Source organism: Penicillium taxi (genome assembly GCF_028828555.1).
Source record: "Penicillium taxi strain IBT 34144 chromosome Unknown utg000001l_segment0_segment0, whole genome shotgun sequence".
NCBI classification, from domain to species: domain Eukaryota; kingdom Fungi; phylum Ascomycota; class Eurotiomycetes; order Eurotiales; family Aspergillaceae; genus Penicillium; species Penicillium taxi.
In genome coordinates, this window is record NW_026643203.1 from 633,670 (window position 1) to 656,293 (window position 22,624).

The following is a 22,624-nucleotide window of genomic DNA, read 5'->3' on the forward strand; positions in this document are numbered from 1 at the left end:
CGTAAAGCTTTAACTCCACCTATAATTGTACGTTGTACTATCTAACGCCCTAGTAAGCAGATCCCACCTAAGTAAGTACCAAAGTGATCCCTGCTCAGAAATATCACACGTGTGCTCATATGAGTCTCTAAACCGCCCTCAAGCGCTGATCCGTAACCACGGATTCATCTTCTAAGCTGAAGGAATAGATTCGTCTATTTCTCATGATTTCTGATTTATGATTTCTCCAAGTAAATGACTGTATAATTAGTCACTTCACTGAATACCTTGAGAGTGACGAGGCACGCGACATGTTTCTTGTTTGAACTAGCGAGAGAGGCTAGTCAGGTAGTATTTAACTCCACTTGAGAAACATTTGAAGATCTTTTTGGCCTTAAACGCAGGCGGTGAGCTGAAATGTGATTTCTGCCTACAACGTGCCTGAATTACAGTATATGATTGGTCATTATCCATCCCACTTGCTTACCTCTACTAAACTCCACTCGCCGCTTTCGGTCAGATCGATGGATCTAAGTAGCTTCCGTGAAGGAAAAATAAAAAAAAATTATCAAGCGGGCGTAGTCGAGTCCACTAAACGGACGGAGTACTCCGTTACTCCGTCCCCCATATTAATTTAAATCAATTCCTTTGTCCCAGGCTTTTTTCGCTTTTCTTCCATCTCTACCCAGAGTCACCATTCTTGCCAATTCCTGCTTGGTCTCAAGCTTATAGGCAATTCTTACCCGCAATGGCTGACTTTGGACTACGTGCCCCTCATGGGCCTGACATGACGGGTACTCATAGCCCTCTTGAGGATATGGATCTTCATGAGAAGGGTGCCTTCGACCGGCTTATTCGTCCCGATGACAGCTACACAGAAGAAGGCATTTACTGGGCTGATCTTCCACTTGGGAAGAAGATCAAATTCGTCAGCTCATACGACACAGCAGAAGCCAAGAGAGAGCTCAGCTCCATATGGTCCATGATCAAGGAAGATCCTCTCTCTCCCGTCTCATACTACTTCCGCAATATGGTCCTCCCCGGTGCCGGTCTCGGTCTCGAAGGCTACGTGCTTTTCTCTATCGGAAACATCAAACCACTTTTCCAATCGACTTTCCCGACCTGCTGGGACTCACATGAAGTCTGTGATAAACAATGGTTGAACGCTGTGGATTATTTGGAAATCATTGGTATTATCTTCGGTCAGATTTTGGTTGGTGTTATTGGTGATTGGTATGCTCTTCACTCTCTTCTTTCTCCGCAAAAATTTGAACAGCTTCTAACGGGTGCTTCTGTATAGGCTCGGTCGCCGCTGGGGTTTGATTCAGGACGCCACTATCATGTTTATCGGTCTGATCATGTTGACTGCCGCTTGGGGTCTCACTCTGAATGGCTGGGTCATCTGCTATGCGTGGTCACTATTTTTCTACAGTGTTGGTGTTGGTGGCGAGTACCCGATGACCGCTACCAGTGGTATGGAGAATGCTGTGGGCTCTGGGAAGCTCTCGACAAAGGAGGATCGTCTCCACCGCGGCCGTAAGGTAACCAGTGCCTTCTTGATGCAGGGTTGGGGCCAGTTCTTCAACCAGGTGATCCTGATCATCCTGCTGTTGATTTTCCACCACGGCAGCGGTAGCTACCCTTACTCTAAGGTGGCTGTCCAGTGGACCTACCGTATCTCCTTTGCTATCCCTGCTGTCGGCACCCTGTGGCTAGTTTACTACCGTGCCTATCACATGAAGGCCGCTAGTAAGCAGCTGGCTGCTGCCAAGAAGAAGGCATCTGTTACTGGTTACGATGTAGACTCTCTGCGCTTGACCTTCAAGTATTTTGGCCCCCGTTTGATTGCCACTGCTGGAGGCTGGTTCTGCAACGATGTCTTCTTCTACGGAAACAAACTATTCCAGAGTGAATTTATCAAGGTCATTAGCCCTGCATCTACCTCTGTGATGCCTGGCTGGCTGTGGGGCTTGGTCAATGTCGGTGTCTCACTATGCGGCTACTATATGGCTTCCTTCTTCATCGACAACAAGCTATATGGCCGTAAGTGGATGCAGACTATTGGTTTCTTGATGGATTTCATTCTGTTTGTGGTCCCTGCCTTCCACTTCAAATACTATACCGAAGCAAGCCACATCCACGCCTTCCAGGCCATGTACTTCCTCAGTTCGTTTTTCAACCAGTTTGGCCCCAACTGCGTGTCCTTCCTGGTTGCTGCAGAGGTGTACCCAACCCCCATCCGTGCTACTGCCCACGGTCTGTCGGCAGCAGCTGGCAAACTTGGTGCACTCCTAGCATCTGTCCTATACAATTACATCGACACACAGACTAAGTTCTACGTGGTCCCCTGGTTCGGCCTGGGCGGCGTCGTCCTGACTCTGGCTTTCCTGCCCGACACCACTGGCCTAGATCTGAAGGAGCAAGAACGCCGCTGGCAGTGCCTGCGAGAAGGCCGAGAGGATGATTACCACGGAGCTGCCGTTCACCCCAAGCATCTGTCATGGTATGAGCGCTATATCCTGCGCAAGGGTCGCTTCTACGACGCCGAGCTCGACTACCAACAGAAGGTTGAGGAGTACCGTAGTGAATGGGAGGCAGCCATGGCCCAGCGTATCTCCGAGAAGGATTCAAACACAGAGGATTCTCCCGACACCGACGAGGATCTTCTCGAAGGCCACGTGCACAGCTACTTCCACCGCACCAGCCCCATGTTCAAGGGCATGGAGGAGAGGCCTTCCTCGAAACAAAAAGATACCTTCCGTCTCCCCCAGCTGCTGAGACAGATGAGGAGGATGAACATAAAAATGAACGTCACGACAATTCTGCCACTACTATCTCAAGTGCGAAGCAAGATACAATCTCCTCGGAAAAGAACCTATCATGATCGATACACAAATATAGCATTTTATCGGGGTTCAGTTTGTTTGCTTTTTTTGGGTCGCTTCTGGGAAGCCGGTTTATAAATATTCCCCCCATCAGCCTGTTACATTTTGGGCTGGCTGATTTTGAACATTGCATATGATGGCTCATGCGGGCATTTGCCTGTTTGTAATAGATAGTACGGAGTACATAGCTTATATTGATTGGAATGATCATCGCTTTCGGAATTATTCAATATACATATCCATTTGAGCACAGCATTTATTCATCGATCAAGGCTCCAGCCAACGTCGGAACGATCTCGGGATGATTTAATGGTGTTGATTCAACCAAAAGCTCGGGAACCCATTGCTACCTTGGAACTCATCTACAGAATTAAGCTTGAGCTTGAGTACGATGCAAATACGAGGCGAGCATCGACGTTAATTTTAAGATTAGTAAACGCAATATCTGAAATTCTTAGCCCCCGTTCTGTAATGCAATATCTGAAAGGAACGCGTATGCCCCATATAAGGATTCACAGCTCGAGAAGCCTAATATCGATCGGCTCAAAATCGTCGAAATCATGAAGGCCCACTTACAGAAGGATGGTCCCACTGAGCAGTTTCTAATGTCGAGGTACATCCAGGCTTATAAGTCAGGGTTGAAGTTAGACGGATTGGTGACTTACCAGACGTTCAATCACCGCCACTATGGTAAGTGTAATTGAGATGGTCCTCAAATCCTTTGAGAACCAGCTCTATATGAATCTTGCCTTTAAAGATCAGGAAAGGAGAGAAGGCCAAATTAAGCCATATACACTCAGTATATGTTACTAAGTCGCGGTTTCTATACTATATGTTTACTCTCTAGCTATATAGTATTCAGCTCGTATCATGATTTTCGCGATTGAAGTAAGTCCTATCATAAACCAGTGTAACAGTCCCTGAGCATTGATTATTCCCTCCCAGGTTCAGTAATAATGGTAGGCGGTGTGCAGCAGCATTAGAGGATATAATTTTCAACCTGTATCTGCACCATTTCTTATTTTCGGTACATCTGTACTGAGCGTGGAATAGCTATTTAACAACAGAGGTGAATTCGATAAGGTAGACAAGAGGCTAACGTCCACTTCTGACACCTATTACAGGTAACGCTTTACGCCCCTATAATATCTTGTGTCTCTGAAGTGGTTGTAAAGCCTGCCTTTTCATTCTTGGTGAGGACTAGCTATTTATCGTACAAGTTGCTCTTCTGTCTAAGACAGAAGAGTCGGCAGAGACGGGAAATCACTGTTATAAATGCATACTGCTCAAGGTTGTCGTTTGCAATGCACTCTGAACAGGAATTCGTGGTGTAGTCTAAACCGGGATGTCGTTTGACTGATATTCCAACACCTATTGCAGCTGAGAATATAAACAGTAATAAATTAATTCACCGAAAACTAGCGGAGCTGTGACTGATGTAGTTAACGTGACATTAATCAGATGCTCCACTGCGAGTTCTCATTCTTTACTTAGCAGTTCATTTGAATTCGTCTTTTTTCCCTTCTTCAGTCAGGTTCACCATCTTCCATTTTTCTCCATGCAATAGATTCTGTGACTCAGAATTGTGTTCTCCTATGAGAATGATACAAGCAAGCTATGATAAATACGTGAAATACTCATCCGGTAGATTCTCGATCTTCAATGCTCATGTGGCTCCAAAACCAGGCTTATATCAGCCGCCTACCCCATCAAAAAAATAATAGCCCTTGAAGTAAATCCCATACGAACGGATCACGCGGATCACCCCAGAACATCATTGTAAACTCGAAAAAATTGAATATCAAATCCCAAAAACCGTGACTCCGATAAGATTCAAATATCCGGTGATTTATAACGATTCTTCATAAAGAATCAATTCATTCTAAGTAAATTAGATGGATAAATTATAGCAGTACCATAAGTTATGGTGTAATTTATCTATTTTAGCTTTAACTACACGTCACTTAATGATTTCCTAATCTTTCTTTCCACATACATATTTCCTTAATTAGAAGTAATCCAAATTCAAGATTCAAAATGATTTCAACTTGTGGTTGTTGAAATATGCTATTCGAGTTTACTATGATGTTCTGGGGTGATCCGTGTGATCCGTTCGTATGGGATTTACTTCAAGGGCTATTATTTTTTTGATGGGGTAGGCGGCTGATATAAGCCTGGTTTTGGGCCCATGTTCTCGGTGACAGTTCTTATGATTGGATGGATGAAAGAACCGGGGTCTCGGGATTTTAGCTCTTTTTCTTTCTCTCTTTCCTTATTTCAATATTCCGAATACTATATGTGCGGTCCGCTGAGTAGAGTTTTGATGATGGCCACAAAATGAAAGAAACGCTTAATCTACTTAAAACGAGTAAGGACTATATCATCCGTAGGAAGATGATACGGCTTCTTTCTTCAGACAAAAGTTCCTCTTCCATACTAAGTAGTGTTTTTAGACATGCATCCCGGAAATAGATAATGAGCGATTATAAGTAGCGTATCCAGGCCCCCGGTGTAATCGAAATAGGGTAGCGAGCCAATTGAATGACAATAAAAGCCAACTTAAAAGACTGGTGTGCTAGTTTCTTGGCTTGATAGCTCTTTGGGATTAAAGCTCGAATGTTACAGGCTTAATTCCGAGTGGATAAAGTCTGCTACGTGGCTAGTTAGATTTTCTTCAGCTAGCCTCAAAACGATGTATGAATAATTACACAGTAGGTGGGAAAATCGAGTTAATCTCTGGCATATAAAGCAGGCCTTATTCCAGGCCCTTTTTTCGTCAACTTTGTTCAGACACAACCAAGAAAAGAAAGCATAACAGAGTCGAGGGCAATGGGTTTCAGCTCTTCTTGCAAAGATATATCGCTACGATATATCTTGAAAGATGGAGTGCAAAAAATTACCAATCTCTGTGCTAACTGCAAAGGAAAGGATGGAAATTGGTACTACAGCGAAATCACCCTTGATTGGCATCTGGGCATAGACAATTTGTTGCCAGACCCTCAAATTGTGATGGACCAGAAAAACATTACATCGCATGTTGTTGGTAATATGAGTCTGACTGCCGGGGGTGCAGTGTTGCTTTGCACAGTGCGCAAAATGAAATCTTTTGGATTTGAGAATTGCGACCTCTCTCTATGTTTGGACATGTGTTTCCATAATGACAACGGTCAATTGATCTACTGGATTCCGTAAGTTCTCCTTCCCTTCTCTCAATATTTACAGACTCACGAATTTTAAACAAAATGCAGGCCAAGAAATGTAAGATCAAGAGTGTCTGGGCTGAAAATTAATCAGTGGGGGATACTGAGCGGCTACGTTTTAACCATAAACGGAAAAATTCGGTATTCAGAATTGCATTTAGGCGATCATATTGCCAATATGAAGGGATTTCTAGAGAGGAAGAAAAACGGTGAATTTGAGAAAACGGCTCATCACATCCGTCTTGATCCGGAAACTTGGGCCATGATCGCCTTTTTCGACAGGTATCCAGAAGATTCGTACCCAAGATTAATTCAGTGCTGCGATATACTCGACAAATGGGTGACAATAAGTGACAGCGGAGAGTTTATCATGGAGGATCCGTAAGTGTCTCTTCTTTCTGTCAAAGAACGAAGGAAGGTGTTTGTTGACCCTCTACTCATTCAGCGCTGGAGAGTGGGATTTACGTGGACCCATTTTTAGGCTTTTTGAAGATGTCCCAGTGGTTGGATACTTTATTGCAGGTATCGACGAGATCGAAGGTGATCATGTAAGTGATCATATAACTCAAGAGCAAGGATGGTGATAGGGCTGACTCAATCAAAGGATGAGGCTGTGCGTGCTTGCGCAGAGTGTACATATGCCACAATCTGTTTGGCTGCTACTCTGGTGGGAAGCGCTCTCCTGGGGCCTGTGGGTGCTGCAGTCGCATCGGCGGTAGCGGGATATGCTGCGATGTATGTCAAAGCCGCTATAGGTCGATCCATCAGTGACCCGGCAATGCGCAATGAGGTCACTGCAATTACTGTCTATCGTGTTCTGATGAATGAACTTTTCATCATTGCTGGGGCAGGTATTGGTGAAATGTCTGGAGCTTTCAGTGACCTCATAGTTGACGAGCTACTGGCGGATGGAGTTGATCAAATGCTAGCTGACATGGCGGGGAAGCTTGGGAAAAAAGGACTGAAGTCGCTGACTAAGGAGGAGATGAAGCTGTAAGTTTCTCCCTCTGAACTTTACACAATCAAGTGGCCATGTGAAACTAATTTTATCCTGCACTTACAGTATCATCGACTCTATATCAGATGCTGTTAAGCACGGGAAGTCAGAAGATGATATCAAACATATGTTTGATGACTTCGCGAATGATGGAGTGGATCTCTTGAAAGGTTGATTTCCTCTGTTTCTAAGTTTTTTGTATTTGTCTGCTATTTTTGTCACTATTAGGTAGTTTAGTATTTAGTGGTAAGGAGTTTCTACCAAGACCATTCTTTTGCGCTTGATTTGCGAGTCCAATTGACTCCGGTAGAAACCACATCCAAGGAAGAGCCTGCTGTATTTGCGGACCTGATCGATCATTCGGCTGCAAACAACATTTAGTCCAGAAGTGAATATTTCTAGATTCTTAATAGCACGCCTGAATGGTGTTCGATTAATAATTTGACAGGCCAAAGCTACCCAGAGGAAATTACTTCGCGAGTTTAGCAACAGGTAGCGGCAGATCGTATCACGGGTATTATCCTCAAATCTTTCAACATGGGCAATCTATTTACTTCTAGTAGAAATCAGAGCTATCTAGGCTACAAGATGCTGTATGATTCCATGCCAATTGTGGCTAAATTCACTTTATCTATAGGAGGGCTGATGACTACTAGATGATGAAGTCAAGAAGGAAATGAAGAAAAATTGGGCATTTATCCAACGCATCGGTCTTTTCAAGCGTAGACAGGTATCTTCAAAAAAATGAATCTTTCGGAACATCCGTGAAGACATGCACTTATATCTTCGAAGATGGCCTTTCCCCTTGGTCGTACTGAGTTCCTACATAAGAGAGACTAATGGTTTCTTTTCGACAAATAACTATATTAAACCACATATGATGGACGTGGCACGACTGTCGATTCACGCTCCAGTACCTAGAAATGAAAGACCTAGGCATGCAAGGTGACAGTACATCGCTCACTAAAAGAGGACTTGACGCACGCACTGCTGATTATTGGAACATTGAAGGTGTGCCGCTCGTTCTCTTGAGTCTGTAGATTTGTGATAGTTCGAGATGCAAAGATGGCTAAAACTTCAAAATATATGTCACGATCGACGATGTAATGAGTAAGTCAGTGATTGGGTGAAGTTGACCACGACGCTTCTTGAAGGTCCCTCGCTCCAGCCGAACTCAATAATGATAAGGGGAAAATCATGGTACATGCTGCTGGTGAAGGACGCAATTTACGCTTTCAACACACTTAATGCTATAGTGAGCAATGAGTCAAGTGTAACTACAAATTTAGAGCGGCAATACGATTCTTGCTGACGCTCTCGTCGTGGTCCCAAATAAAATTATTCGGAAGTACTTTGCAACAAGCAGCGATATCTATTGGTTAAGGTGAGCTGGCTGGTATAAAACTTTTCCTTATACCCAGATCATCACTGAAATTTGTTTTGCCTTGAAAAATCAGTAGGTAATAATACGACAAACCACTCTCAAGAGCGCCGGAGACTGATTACTGAGCATATCAGTATGCGGAAGAGTTACAATTCCTAGAGATGTTTACTCAATGAAATTGGACCAATGGTTGTGCTTTTTCTGCGTGATTTGCCTTCCATTTTGCTTTGCTGTATTTCAGCAGTGGATATTTTCTGTATTCTAAGGACACATCTTTAACAATATTCATGCAGCTTAACACACTAGTGATTTCAAGCCGCATCGGCCAGCTTATCTCATTTTTAAATGCAATGCCTGAGTTTTCTAGTCTGGCCTTGACTTTTCAAACCATTTTCTCTTCTTCAAGGATGTGGCTTTGTTTTTCTGTCACGGATCCATCAGCAGACTTAATCGACGAGTTTACCTCGTCTACTCCCTCGAGATCTCCTTTCCGAACGAAGCCAAGCTTTTCGTCACGCTTTTGTAAGAACAACGCTATGAAGACCATTACGACTATAATGAATTACAAAGTCTTAGCAACCAAAAGAGTGAAGGAATAGATGTTTCTGTACTCACCTAATAGACCTTGCATGATTGCCATATAAGAGAGACCTTTATGTGCTGCGGGAAAGGCAGTTGTCTTCCATACAAAGTTGGGGGCCTAAAATTCATGAGAAATGTGAGTAAGTTATCGCTAGTACACGAGGCAATACTTCACTTACGATAGCATTCATCACATAGGACAAGTTGTTGGTTAGGGCAATGGTGAATGAACGACTTTCAAAGTCATTACCGCAGAGTTCATTCGTCCAGGCGAAAATAGAAGGTCCTCCGCCAACCTGTAAAGCATAGCATAAATAAGTCAATTGAAAAACATATGAACTTGTCTTGATTTTCATGACTTACACCAAGCCCAACGAGATAGTACAGGGCGAAATGAGCAGTCCGATGGGTGTAGGTGGGAAGGAATCTCAAGGCTATAGCAAATGCCATCTGCGTAGAAGGTGATAAGAAACGGAGGTTCTTCCAAATCGCAACGGAGTGATACACCTACCGAATACAGTCCGCAAAAGATGATGACCGGATACCTTTTCCCCTTCAATGGGCCATCAGAAATCCACGAGGCACTCAGAAGCCCAACAGCAAACATCGCGGTGTAAGGAAGGGGTACTATTGTATGGAAGCGATATTAGCTTCGCCCAAGATGCTATATACAATCACTACTCACAAAGATTGATTTGCGGAACGGTGAAGCTGACACCGGGGACGGGTGCAGGTGTCGCGTTGAATGATTTTAGCCAGTAGCCCATTGGCTGCACAATTTCACCATTAAGGAAAAAGCAGTACATGAGAGGCATGACATAAGTGATCCAAGACGTTGCGAGCCCTTTGATCTATGATTGAAGGTGTAAGTCACTCTGCCTCATCGTGCTGTCGCTGTGATATTAGCTCACCTTCATCAGGGTCCATTTCCCCGCACCCTTACGCTTAACCCGGCGCAAACGATCTTTTGCAATATCGATATCGTCCTGATTTAGGATAAACGTTGGGGTGGCGTTGTAAGGTTGCTCAGGGAGAACGAATGCAGCCAGGATAGCGATTGGAATCGTGATAATTGAATCGATGATAAAGAGCCATCTAGGCCAAAGAAAATTGAATCAACGATCGCTCAATTTGTACCATACCTAAGGCGCAACTCACCTCCAACCAGCAAGGCCTCCCTTACCAGTTAGATTCTCATAAGCAGCGGTTTGCAAGAAACCCGAAAACATGCCTCCCAGGATTCCAGATGCCCAGAATATGCCAACACGCTTCGCTAGCTCGCTCGGTAAATACCAAGATCCCAAGATCACTGTCAAGATGGATATTTAGCACGGACATTTAGCACCACTGAGTGGACGGGGATTGAGAGCAGTACGGGGCGAAACTCACTCATAATACCAGGGAAGAACCCAGCTCTGTTACCAGAGGAGTCAGTGGTCAGTATTTAGAAGAGAGGTTGCATAGTTTATCGGTATACTTACTCAAAAAGTCCGACAAGAAAACGGAGACCGTACAGGGCCTTGTAGCTCTTTACGGAATACGTAGCTAGAGTGCAAATTCCCCAGCCGAGTTCAAGCTATAGTATGATTTCTTTAGATTTGATCCTGGAACTCATGGGGAGCACCCTGATTGTAGTCACTTACGATGGAAATAACCTTTCCAGGTGAGAATCTAGACAACGTCAAGACGGCAGGTATCTGTTGAAGCATCGATGTTAGCTGAGTATCCCTCATTTAGCAATTTGATGGCCTCAACTCACCTGCCCAATGATATATCCAACGGTCCACAAGGTGCTAGAGTATGTAAGCTGATTCCCATACATGTTGAGGTCCTCCTTCATGCCACTCAAGAACTACATTTCCAAGTCTCAGTCCAGCACATATTGACGGCTATAGATCGCCTTTTATGTACTCACCGCATTATTGACATTAGATTGATCGATGTTCTTGCAGAAATATCCAAGCTACATAAAGATTGGGATGGTCAGATCGATCGTTTGCGATGTGAGCGCTCGAGCACTACTCACGCAAGCAAAGATTAAAATAGAAGCGTCGACTTTAGCAACCAAAGTCCTCTCTTTGGATGGCAAGTCTGCCGAATCCCACAGATAACCCCAGAACGTACTCCTGAGGGTACCACTGGTTCTAAGCTCAACGAGTTGGACTGGCTCAGTAGATGTGACTCCATTGACATCCGAAGCAGTAGCCATTCTTTGAACGGGCCACCAGTAGTTGGTTCTTTGGTTCTTTAGTTCTTCTCTCCTGTCAACACCAATTTTTTTGTCTGGTACTCTTAAGTAATATTTTTTCTCTCTACTGATCACGGAATCTGTCATTTTGATTGCCCATCTAGATGATCGTGATAGTTGCTCACCATGGCGTGTACGCTATTTATTCCTTTATCTTGACTAAAGTGCATAATCTCTGCTATCGAAGGTTGAGAAGATTAATGGGTTGGTTCCTAATGCTGATCGTGATTTGAACCCGGCATGTCGTGCGCGCTCGGAACATTATGTACCACTGGGCTGGGATAACCGTATCAGTCGATCTGTTCTGTAAGCTTCAAATTCATGCTAATAGAATATTTACGGGACCCCACTTAATTTAGATGCTGTGTGTTGCCATTTACTCCGTAGACGCCCTTCAGATAGCTTAGCATGCCGCGACTCTTCACTTAACAAACAACTGGCAAATATGATTTGCTGCGTCCGAAGCAGTGATAAGTTGTGCCGAGTGTGATGAGGTTGTAGGCCTTGGCGTAATACGAATACACACTACTACTTAAATAGGTAATTTTCGTCCTTTTAGTTAAAAATGTCGTCCTTTTAGCACTCCTTGTGACCGACGGCTCAGCACAGACGAGAATATATAAGTAATATATGTCGAGCTATTTTCGTTTACGGCTATTTCTGCGAAAATCACACGCATTTGAGCACTCCCAGAATATAAAATATGGCTCCTATTGCGACTAGCACTCCTGTTGAGGTTGACAGCCACTCCTTCAAATCAACGGAGCCAACCCTTGCTCCTTGGGTTGAGCCTCCTACTACGAAAGAAGACTGTAAGTAAAGCCTCTTATTGGTTATACCCACAACGTCAGGCCTGAAACCAATTCTTACTTAATCCTTCCAGTGGCTTGGGCCAACTTAGAAACCATCGACTTGAGTCTACTCGACTCATCCGATCTCGAGGTGAAACAAGCACTCTACGTTAAGACCAAGAAGGCTTTGGGCGTTGATGGCTTTATTCTCGTCTCTGGACTTGGAGTGGATCCAGAGACTATCATAAGGCAGCAAGCTATCAATCAGTTAGTGACGACTGGAACGCCATTAGAAGAGAAGCAGAAATACCTTGCCCATATGGCTGGTGGTGACTACACTGGGTACAAACTGAAGGGTAGTGGTGGTCCTCATGATCACATAGAGGTAAATTGTTATTGTGGATACAAGCCAACATGACTGAGGCTAATTGGTTTGGCTTGGTTGACGTTTGTAGTTCTTCAACTTGGCGACCAAATCCTACTCTCCTGGTTATCCCCTCCCCAGTACCATCGTACCATACATTGATGAGGTTGAGGCATTTGGATCTCACACATACAACTACATCATTAAGAGGATCCTCATTTTGATCTCGCGCGTGTTGGAGCTTCCTGATGACTATTTGTGGGACTTACACGATCAAAACCAGCCACTCGGCACTTCAAGCCAAAGGTTTATGACATACTACTTCCCTGAAGATATCAAGGAGCAAGACACCTTTGCCAAAGAAGATACATTTGTCAAAGGACATACTGACTTCAACACCATCTCTCTTCTATTCAATCAACCTATCTCTGCTCTTCAGGTTCAGACTCCAGAGGGCGAATGGAAGTGGGTCAAGTATGTGCCCGGTACCGCTGTTGTAAATGTCGCCGATGCTTTGGACTGTAAGTAAATGTTTGCTTTCCAGTTTCCAAACTAGCTAAAGTTTTCTTTTCTCACAGTTCTCACTGGCGGCGTGTTGAAAGCAACTCGTCACCGTGTTGTCCGCCCTCCAAAGGACCAGCGCGACTGGATTCGATACATTCTAATTAACTTCGCCAGAGCAAGATACGACGTTGAGTTGAAGCCAATTGAAGGCTCTCCTGTGGTCCAGCGAGAGGGCAAGCATGCTTTCCCTGAAAGAGTTGCGACTGGCGGGAGAGCTCCAACCCAGGGCGAGTGGCTCGCTGAGAGGATCAAGGGAGTTCAAAAACGACTAGGTGAGTACTGTGGCACTAGCTTTGCGTTGAGAATGAGTCGCTGACTAGCTGACGAGTAGAATATGGTGCTGCCACTGGGGTAAGACCCGATGCTGACAAGAGGTTGGAGGAAGTCTTGGGGAAGAAGGTGGACTATTACGATTAGTTTAGGTTTTAATGAGAAGTCGACAGTCGCCGACAAGAAAATATACAACGCTAAGTGTTTCTATGACTAGAAATCATCTTAAGATTTCAAGGTTCCTTTTCTTCTTGCTTCCAATCGTGAAAAGCTTTGTCAAAACACTTCTTAAGCAGAGAAAAAAGTTAAGAGCAACGATCAGCATTAACGCACGCACCAGCACGAACCTGAATCAGCTACCCAGACTTGGATATTCAAAAAGATTTACAGAATACATACCGACGGCGCCTTAAGATCACGAAGATGCTGGTTGCAAGAGTCACACTAAGTATGACGGAAATGGCAACGTACTTCGCAACCATGTGAAGGTGAGTGTTTTGCTATATAATGTTCTGCAGCGCATTCTACAGATCCGGGCTTCAATCGTTGATTCGTGCCATGTTGGTGGTAGAAGGAAATCGAGTATGCGTGGTAGATGCAGAGGATGCTTACCCGGACAAGTGGGAATTCCGTGACCTTGAGGGCTTTTACGTGGTGGTGGCCGCCTGAAGCCCTATATGAAAATTCATGGGAAAGACCACAGCTTATATACTGAACCTATTATGATCCGTTTGATCCGTCTGTGGCATAGACGTTGCTGTTGACATCATTTTACATAGACGATGGGCACATGAAATGGAAGTATCTCCGAGATCCATCTCTTCGCTGAGTCCTTGCTGAGTCTTCACGAGTTCGAGACACGATGAATTTACCCAAACGGCCGAGTGAGACTTTACACGAGCTGAATGACGAGCAGCTGAAACAGAAAGAGAGGGATATCAAATTAGAGGTCATCCGGTCCCGCAAACGTCCGAAGCCCCGTCATCATTTGACAAAGCATTCTGGGCACAAGCTGTCACCGTCGACGAGCTAATGCAGAATCAAGTGGACATGAAGTGTGTAATTTCGCTGAGAGAGTTGGAGGGAAGCTAGAAGGGCTGGGAGAAGACCAACGCAGCCAAAAAGTTATTCGAGGAGATCCCACCAATGAAATGAATCTTAATCTTAGGGCCTCCAAGGCCCGCTAGAGCGCCTCAGCTGCTCATATTGGAAGCAACACCCTATGCCTGTCCTTCATGAAGCTCTTCACAGCAAGTAATCTTAGACTTGGGATAAATTTCATAGGTGCTGGAGCTCGAAACACCTTCGATCAATCTAACTTTCAAAATCAGATGATCGATGTATATGACTTAAAGGATCCGCAGCCCTGCAATTAAAGTCAGACTTCCGGCCCGCTTTCTTTACAACCATTATTGTGTCCAGATACTCCGACGAGCATGGCAGATGACTAATGAGACCGAACGCAACGAATTTGCAAGAGACCACGTTGCGAAACTTCTTTGTTCTGAGAGCGGGAAGCTGTACTGGGGCACAACTGGGCGTTATCTGCCGCGCAACATGCTCAAAGCTCTTGTTGAGGAGCTTTGGCACGAATATAAGCCCATTTGAAGGGATCGTCGTTACCCCGTGGGTCCAATGATGCATTGATTGAGCTGGCTGCCCTGTAGACAACAGCACGCCGACCGCCGCTATCAATCGACACATTCCAAGATGGAGAAGAGGAGGAGGCAGAAGAAGAGGAAGAAGAAGAGCAATTTTATTGCTTATCATTCTCATCCTCTGGACTGGCCTAGCTTGGCTTTGGCGGGGCAAGGTACTTTCACCTCGCTATCACTTTTCAAGGTGACTCTCACTTCACTCCTGAGGTCTTACTCTTTCGCTTTCAACTCAATTTTTATTCTACTAGTATTCCATGTCATATTAACTTATAAACTTCACCTATATATCCATAAATATCCTCTTCTCCCTATAATCAACTTTCCTTCATCAACTACCGCTCTAGACTAGATTGGTCCATCATTATACGTCTTAAACTATAACCTGCACATCATTCTACGACATCAACTGGTAATGCCAAGCTCCATCGACAATGCCAGTGGAACTCATGACTCCCACTATGGTTGGATCAATACGGAATATGAACATGCATTACGAGGAAACAGTTTGGTCTCATCACAAGATCTCAAAATAGCGTCAAAAATTCACAGAAATATATTCAAACCGGTGGCACGCAGAGATGCAGCGGTCGTAGGACTAAATCGGCTTGACCAACTACTTAGGTAATACTGAGTAGCTCTTTCTAGACCCACCTTCATCAGAGCCATTCTAAGCCCCATATAGTAGAGAGAGGGTAGTGAAGAAGCTATTAGGAGAGGCCCAATACTTTCTTTTATTAGAAAACAAAAGATATTCAGAGTATAGAGTAATAAATACTACAAGTCTACAAGCCAGTGGCAATTATCCCACTAAGGTAGCACTAGGCTTTGGGAACACAAAAAGGCGCTAAGTGGTGCGATGGAACGCAGGGTCTCGTCTATGGCAGCAACGAAGTCTACCACTAGACCAATGATTTTTGTGTCATGAAATGAAGTAAATTTTAAACTTGAGAAGCTATATACTCATATCCATCCCAACCCGAAGAATTCAAAAAACTCAACAGCATGAATATTCACAAGACGTTGAAAATATTACAAGGGACTGTATTCAAGTTCTAGATGGGATCAGTGAAGTAGTGTAGGTAATATCGATCGGATCGGTGATTAAACATCCATATCCCATCTGGGCAGGTCCATCCAGGAGTACAAGTACATCCAAGAAGTGACTGATAAGGGCTAGGTCCTTACCTAATTAGGAAGCCTTATCTCTGACACCATCATATACATCTATACTTCATTATCAGATAAGAATAGCTCCGACGTCTTAAGTTTCCTCATTTGACCAAATCCTAACCTGACATGTTTCCAAGCCAATATATTATTATAAAATGTTATCAGACTTTCACTAAGCGGAGACATAATATGCACCGATCCAACCGATCTAGGGTGCTTTGTTCCCCTCATTTTCCCTTTCCCCCAAATTCCACTGGTCCTTATAGCACCCTTGGACATTTACGATTTCATTTTGTTTCTAGGTGGCCGTAACCTATTGCCTTGCAAACTCCTATCTCAGATAGCCCAGGCACTAGATTGCTTGCCGGGGAATCTATACAAAGTACTTTGCTTCACATCATAACCGGCCTTTCTCCCATTCTGAGAAATAGTAGTCTTTTCACATACCTACGTACTAACATGGATATCAAATCATCCGATTCGAGGGTTTTATCCTCTTCATACGATAACCATGCTCAAGTCACATCTGTACTCAATGATTGTGACGTACCTTTCGATTCTTCAATGGATGCAGATGAAGCAGTAATTGCAGCACTGGGCTATAAGCAAGAATTCAAGCGTGAGTTTTCCCTATGGACAACATTTTGCGTTAGTTTCTCAGTCCTGGGCCTTCTGCCCTCGTTTGCAAGCACTCTAACCTATGGTAAGTCCTCGCATTCTTGCCGATAGTATCAGCCACCAATTAAGCTTGTTTGCAGGAATGGGATATGCCGGAACGGCTGGTATGGTCTGGGGCTGGATCATTGCTATGATCTTCATTCAATGCGTCGCAATGTCAATGGCCGAGCTATGTTCGGCAATGCCTACGAGTGGCGGACTATATTACGCCGCGGCTGTCCTCGCTCCTCCAGGATGGGGTCCCTTCGCAGCATGGATTACAGGATGGTCGAATTGGATTGGACAGATCACCTCAGCGCCATCAGTGGACTATGCATTGGCCGCCATGATCCTGGCCGCTGCATCGATCAGTAATCCGGATTACGTTCCGACAAACTGGCAGGTGTATCTGCTCGCAGTTCTGATCATGATCATCCACGCCGGAATCAGCAGCCTGCCCACAAGGCGTGTGGCACAGATCAATTCATGGGGCTCGGCCTTTAACTTCGCCGCACTTGTCGTGACATTGATCGTTATCCCGGCCGCAACAACAAACGAGAACCCAAGGTTCACATCTTCTCATGAAGTGTGGAGCCACATCGAGAATCAGACTGATTTCCCTGATGGAGTGGCTGTGCTCATGACCTTTGTTGGTGTTATCTGGACTATGTCTGGCTACGATTCGCCTTTCCACCTGAGCGAGGAGTGTTCAAACGCTAACGTCGCCTCACCCCGCGCCATCGTAATAACTTCTGCTGTCGGTGGGCTTCTAGGCTGGTTTCTACAACTAGTAGTAGCCTATACAGTTACCGACATCGACGCCGTCATCGGTTCCGAACTAGGCCAGCCATGGGCATCATACCTCCTACAAGTCCTGCCCCAAAAAGTCGCACTAGGCATTCTCGGCTTGACAATTGTCTGTGGTTTCTCTATGGGTCAGGGATGCATGGTAGCTGCGTCACGAGTGACATACGCCTATGCACGCGATGACTGCTTCCCATACTCCAACATCTGGAAGAAGGTAGACAAGCGCACCGACACACCCGTAAACGCCGTAATCATCAACGCGATCCTCGGAATATTGATGTGTCTCCTCGTTCTGGCCGGCGACACCGCTATCGGCGCCCTTTTCTCAATCGGAGCAATCGCACAGTTCGTTGCCTTCGCCATCCCAATCCTGATCCGAGTCTTCTTCGTCGGCCACCGATTCCGCAAGGGCCCCTGGCATCTCGGTCCATTCGGATCCTTTATCGGCGGTCTAGGCGTTGCCTTTGTCCTGCTCATGGTTCCTATCTTGTGTCTCCCCAGTGTTACAGGTGCTGATCTCACACTCGACGAGATGAACTGGACCTGTCTTGTATATGGTGCCCCTATGCTCATCGTCACCATCTGGTGGTTTGTTGATGCTCATAAATGGTTTACTGGGCCTAAGGTCAATATTGAGCATTCCATTCATTCAGAGCCTATTCTTAGTGAGGGGATTGAGCCGGAGACTATTCCTAGTATGGGGTTGACGGACTCTGGCAAGACTCTGTCATCATGAAGGGATATAGAAGGCGTTTGGTGATCACTTTCAGGTTCGAAGGGTTCTCGGGTACTTTATCTTAATTTATTGTATAATGAGTTTGTGCTTAATGAGCACAGGTATATTCTAGCTTTGGAAGGTTTGCACAAGGCAGTTTTTTACTGGTGACTGGTAGAGCAGTAAGTAGCATAGTAGTGTAGTGCATCTTTGTTGCCCAGGTAAGACTTTGGTAATTGGATAAGTAGAGGAGTCCCAAAGTAACTAGAACAGTTCGAACAAGGGCTATTGTACAACCAGAACAAAGAAAACGATTCAAGTGAAAGGTCTTTATAAACCTAACGTCCTCAATCCCTCTCAATTACAACAGTATAAAAGGCCTCAATATCCAACGAACGACCCATCACTCACAAAAAATTCAAAGCGATTAACAACACATAACAGCCCTTTTTGACCAAACGATCTTCAAAATGGATTCAAGAATCCAACAAGTCAACCAACTCCTTCAAGACCTGAAGGACCTAATCGAAGTCCTTCAAGAAATGGACCCAAGCACAAAAAAAATCACAGACGAACGTCTAGAAACGATTAAGGAGCAGCTGCTAAGTATTCCCACCTGTGCAATCCCACTAATCGCAACAACCCCAACAACGCCTCCAATTGCATTGCCTTCAATTCTAGCAGATAGTCCAGGGGCTGATCAAATCTACCTTTATGATGAACGGCTAGTTATCATGGCCCGGGCCCTTGTCCACCCATTAACCTTTTTGTAAATGACCCTAAAATCGACGGGCCCGTTGGTTTATCGGACAGTTGCAAAATCTGTGACATAGGTCTTATTATTGGTGAGATATTTATCTGCATTCCTACAAAAATATGTTTCAATTGGTATCATACTCGGTGTTTTGGGGGGCATGATACTTCATGATATCGCTGATCTTGAGAAGAAGACTTAAAATTGAAGAAGTAGTTGTTATGAGTATATGGTTAATTACCTTGAAACCTTGGAAGGTTGGAAGTTAACTATTATCCGTGTTCCAAGGCTTAGCTTAAATCCGGGGAACTACACATGGAGTCCATTTCTAAACCATCACGTGGAATATGGGGAACTGTAACATCTAGTGGGGCTTACAACGTGGTTAGGTATCCAATATAAGGATGTACTTAGTAGGTACCGGGTACATATGAGCTCAATTAGTGGATCTAAGAACAACCTTATCATTACTCTTAATCCCAAAGTATAGTAAATAATTTTAGAATATGGAGCTGAAGTAAAGTTCTCGATGTGGGAAGTGAGCTAGTAGACGTAGGTTGCGATATGACGTTCGCTAGGATCCATCACGATCCACGACATCCACCTCCACCACTTTAACATGGATCCGATTCAGACCCAGTGCCCCATCAAGTCCCGGTACAATGGGGTTCCCGTGATGGAGACTGGAGTTGTGGGCTGCTCCACTGGTCCCGATGCTTATTTCTATACAGTCCTGGGGTACTTATATCAGTAGGTAGGATCTAGTTACAACTGGGCAGTTGGTGGGCAGTATTGCTTGAATTGCCAAGTCAATTGCTCAGGTAACATCCAGCAGCAAAAAGGTTCCAAATTTCAGTCAACTGGTTCGATTATATGAACTGATGTCTTACCCAAAATATACATATTTAGGAACCTTGGCATTGCCCAGGTGGTACAACATGCACTATAGACAAATAACATTGAATTGATCTAACCGTATCATGCAGGTCCACGGAACATTTCAAATGTTCAAAACTGCGTGATTGAAATTATACCCAGGTGACGACTCATATGTTGTTTTGCCTCAGTTAATACCCCCTTCAAAAAACCGTCGATCTCGTACCATGTACTCTACGAGTACACTAGCAAATTTACCAAGCCTAAAACAGACTAAAGGACTAAATCACAAGGTCGACGTGGAAAAACTAGTCTACAGAGAGTAAATCGGCCAGCGCCCGGTTGAGTCGTTTTATCCTCCTCCATACTAGGTACTGTAGGCTGTAGGTACATTGAATCCTCGGAATCCTGCAAATAGATCCACCGGGGCCCCCGGAAACAGTCCCCACCACACTGGTGGGCACTGGACATGGATGCAACGGAGAAAAAAAATAAGTTCGATGGAACATACAGATATGCTTAATCTAACTCCAGATGGGCCAACCCACAATGAGCAGGGAGGGCGAGGATCCACCCAAGCCCATCAACAAAGTACATAGATCTGATCTCGCAGGCGTTCACCTCTTTTTTTGCATTATATCGTACGATAAACAAGCCACTGGGCCATTGCCACCTTTGTCAGCGGAAAGATAAAACAGAAAAAAATAACTCATCTAGTCCAAGTCCCGCGTGAACCGAAAACCGGTGAGAAAAAGAATAATAGAGTAATTATAGAAAAAAAACTAGAAAAAAATAGAAAAATAGAAAAATAGAAAAATACAAACATTATCCGAAACCAATACCACCTACCCAATTAGTCTATACTAGTATATTAGAATGGGGCTCCATCAGGATTCATACGGTGTATTGCGAGGTTTACCCGATCGGTTCGGGGTAAACCTGACTGAAGGATTCAACTCCAACTCAGACTTCAGACTTCAATAAGTGAAGTATTAAGTTTAATGTTATAAACTAATTGGCGTATTGGGGTCTTACCACCTTTTCCCGCTATTCTTGTAGCATTTAAATTACAGATTACATTACATACAATACAAAAGCATAGAGATGCAAACGGCGAATATCTTAACTTCCGACCACGGCTCATCTGAAGCTAACGACCAAAAACAGACTGAGGTGAAGGCGAGATATTATAGAGGGGTAAAACATGGTAACAACTAAGAACTTGGAATTATCTTGTACTGTCATAACTCTTCTCAGTTATATCTATTTCTATCCTCTATCGAGTAGATGACGCGGCCGGAATATCGTAGGTTATATGATAAAGGGTAATAAATTGTAATAGTCAAATACATGTACTCTGTACGTACAATCATTACTCACTTTGCCTTTTGCCTGTTTTCCAAGTCCATGGTTTAGCTTAGCTGTACAGCGGCTAACAGTTACTTTGCGCGTAACTCGATCAGTACTTTCTTGAGTCAATGCCCCGCTGTTGAACAACACAGAAGATCAAATGGAACTAGTAGATGCAAAATCGACAGCTGTCAGGTCCCGAAGAACAGAGCCTACAGTCATATCACATCACTTAACTACATATGGTATTTAAATAAACCTCCTTTTATAACGACCTCGAGGACCTTGGAGAAACACGGAATAATACAAACTCAATGAGGTGGGTGGCGCGCACCTTCTCCCTCGGCTGGGTGGAAGCTGCTTAATCATCTGATTGGCTCTATATGAAACTCGTCCGGATTTGGCTCTAGCCCTTTCCGGATTGTGCCGGAGAGATGGACGAAAATGCCTAAAATGATATTGACACAAGTTGGGCAGGATGACCCGTCGGCAGAGGTACCTAGGACTTCAAGTAAACTAGCCACCTATTCTCTTCACCGCTGTTATAGGTACCTCGGCCGAGATAGGTAGGAATAGATTGTATTCATTAAGTAGGAACAAAATACTCTCCAACTACTCCCGTATGTAAGATCTCTTAAGAACTACGTAGTTGATATCTAGTTCCACTAATCCAATTGGTGGACCTTTTTAATCCCTGCAACTACTACGTCCCCCGTACGGAGTACTCCAACTAAGCACTTATCCGCTGAGATCTCCCCCAAGTGGATTGCAATCTAGTAGTGACGGGCCCATGGTTTCTGCATAGACAACAGGCTAATAGTTAATTAACCCCTGGAGAAACCAGAATAGCCTCACCGTAATTTCCTAGCTTCTACGGGATCCCAACTTCTCCTCGTGTCCTGAACCGTCTCGGGAAACCCACCTCCTTTGAAGTGGAACTCTTCCAAATCCCGGTTGTGTTGCCGAGTCCCATATAGAACCAAGGTTCCGACTGCACTAGTGCATACGAAGAAGGTAAAAGTAAATTACTTTACGTCGTGTATGATATTTCTGCCAGATTGAATACACCGCGATCGTGCAGTAATCAAGCCACACACAAGCCACAAAGGCCACAAAGAGTTGGAGTATCCCAACCCTTTTGTGTATACCTATGTACGATATGATCGGGTTAAAACGAGAAGGTTTTGCGAGTGCCCGGTTTCTACATCATATATGTTCTGGGGATCTGACAGTTTCGAAAATTACGAGGTCAGATCCGATCAATTGATTCTTCAGAACCCTGGTCGAAGTCTCTTTGTGCAGGTCCACAATCGAAGCGGGAGAAGCTCAAATAGAATGTCTAGGTGGAGCAAGGAGGGGCCAGAGACATAGTT

The 22,624-nt window shown here is 44.4% G+C and overlaps 6 protein-coding genes across 6 annotated transcripts; 5 read left to right on the plus strand and 1 right to left on the minus strand.

Moving 5' to 3' along the window:
- Positions 1-727: 727 nt before the first annotated feature.
- Positions 728-2,942, plus strand: N7495_000238 (putative MFS phosphate transporter; the record flags this gene model as incomplete). Its single annotated transcript, XM_057202908.1, has 2 exons — positions 728-1,212; positions 1,280-2,942. The coding sequence occupies 2 exons, from the start codon at positions 728-730 to the stop codon at positions 2,940-2,942; spliced, it is 2,148 nt and encodes a 715-aa protein (XP_057066981.1).
- A 3,300-nt stretch (positions 2,943-6,242) lies between these two features.
- On the plus strand, positions 6,243-7,236 carry N7495_000239 (uncharacterized protein; the record flags this gene model as incomplete). Its single annotated transcript, XM_057202909.1, has 4 exons — positions 6,243-6,445; positions 6,546-6,612; positions 6,669-7,057; positions 7,128-7,236. The coding sequence occupies 4 exons, from the start codon at positions 6,243-6,245 to the stop codon at positions 7,234-7,236; spliced, it is 768 nt and encodes a 255-aa protein (XP_057066982.1).
- Positions 7,237-8,827: 1,591 nt separating this feature from the next.
- N7495_000240 (uncharacterized protein) lies at positions 8,828-11,236 on the minus strand (the record flags this gene model as incomplete). Its single annotated transcript, XM_057202910.1, has 14 exons — positions 8,828-8,997; positions 9,061-9,145; positions 9,207-9,323; positions 9,391-9,477; positions 9,539-9,654; positions 9,713-9,878; positions 9,939-10,122; positions 10,186-10,336; positions 10,417-10,442; positions 10,509-10,603; positions 10,671-10,724; positions 10,787-10,879; positions 10,943-10,990; positions 11,054-11,236. The coding sequence occupies 14 exons, from the start codon at positions 11,234-11,236 to the stop codon at positions 8,828-8,830; spliced, it is 1,575 nt and encodes a 524-aa protein (XP_057066983.1).
- A 742-nt stretch (positions 11,237-11,978) lies between these two features.
- On the plus strand, positions 11,979-13,310 carry N7495_000241 (uncharacterized protein; the record flags this gene model as incomplete). The annotated part of the gene is made up of 4 exons (XM_057202911.1): positions 11,979-12,087; positions 12,159-12,451; positions 12,522-12,951; positions 13,009-13,310. 4 exons carry the CDS (start codon positions 11,979-11,981, stop codon positions 13,308-13,310), a joined length of 1,134 nt encoding a protein of 377 aa, XP_057066984.1.
- A 3,346-nt stretch (positions 13,311-16,656) lies between these two features.
- Positions 16,657-18,292, plus strand: N7495_000242 (amino acid permease; the record flags this gene model as incomplete). The annotated part of the gene is made up of 2 exons (XM_057202912.1): positions 16,657-16,795; positions 16,851-18,292. 2 exons carry the CDS (start codon positions 16,657-16,659, stop codon positions 18,290-18,292), a joined length of 1,581 nt encoding a protein of 526 aa, XP_057066985.1.
- Positions 18,293-18,741: 449 nt separating this feature from the next.
- N7495_000243 (uncharacterized protein) lies at positions 18,742-19,044 on the plus strand (the record flags this gene model as incomplete). Its single annotated transcript, XM_057202913.1, has 1 exon — positions 18,742-19,044. One exon carries the CDS (start codon positions 18,742-18,744, stop codon positions 19,042-19,044), a length of 303 nt encoding a protein of 100 aa, XP_057066986.1.
- Between the last annotated feature and the right edge of the window lie 3,580 nt (positions 19,045-22,624).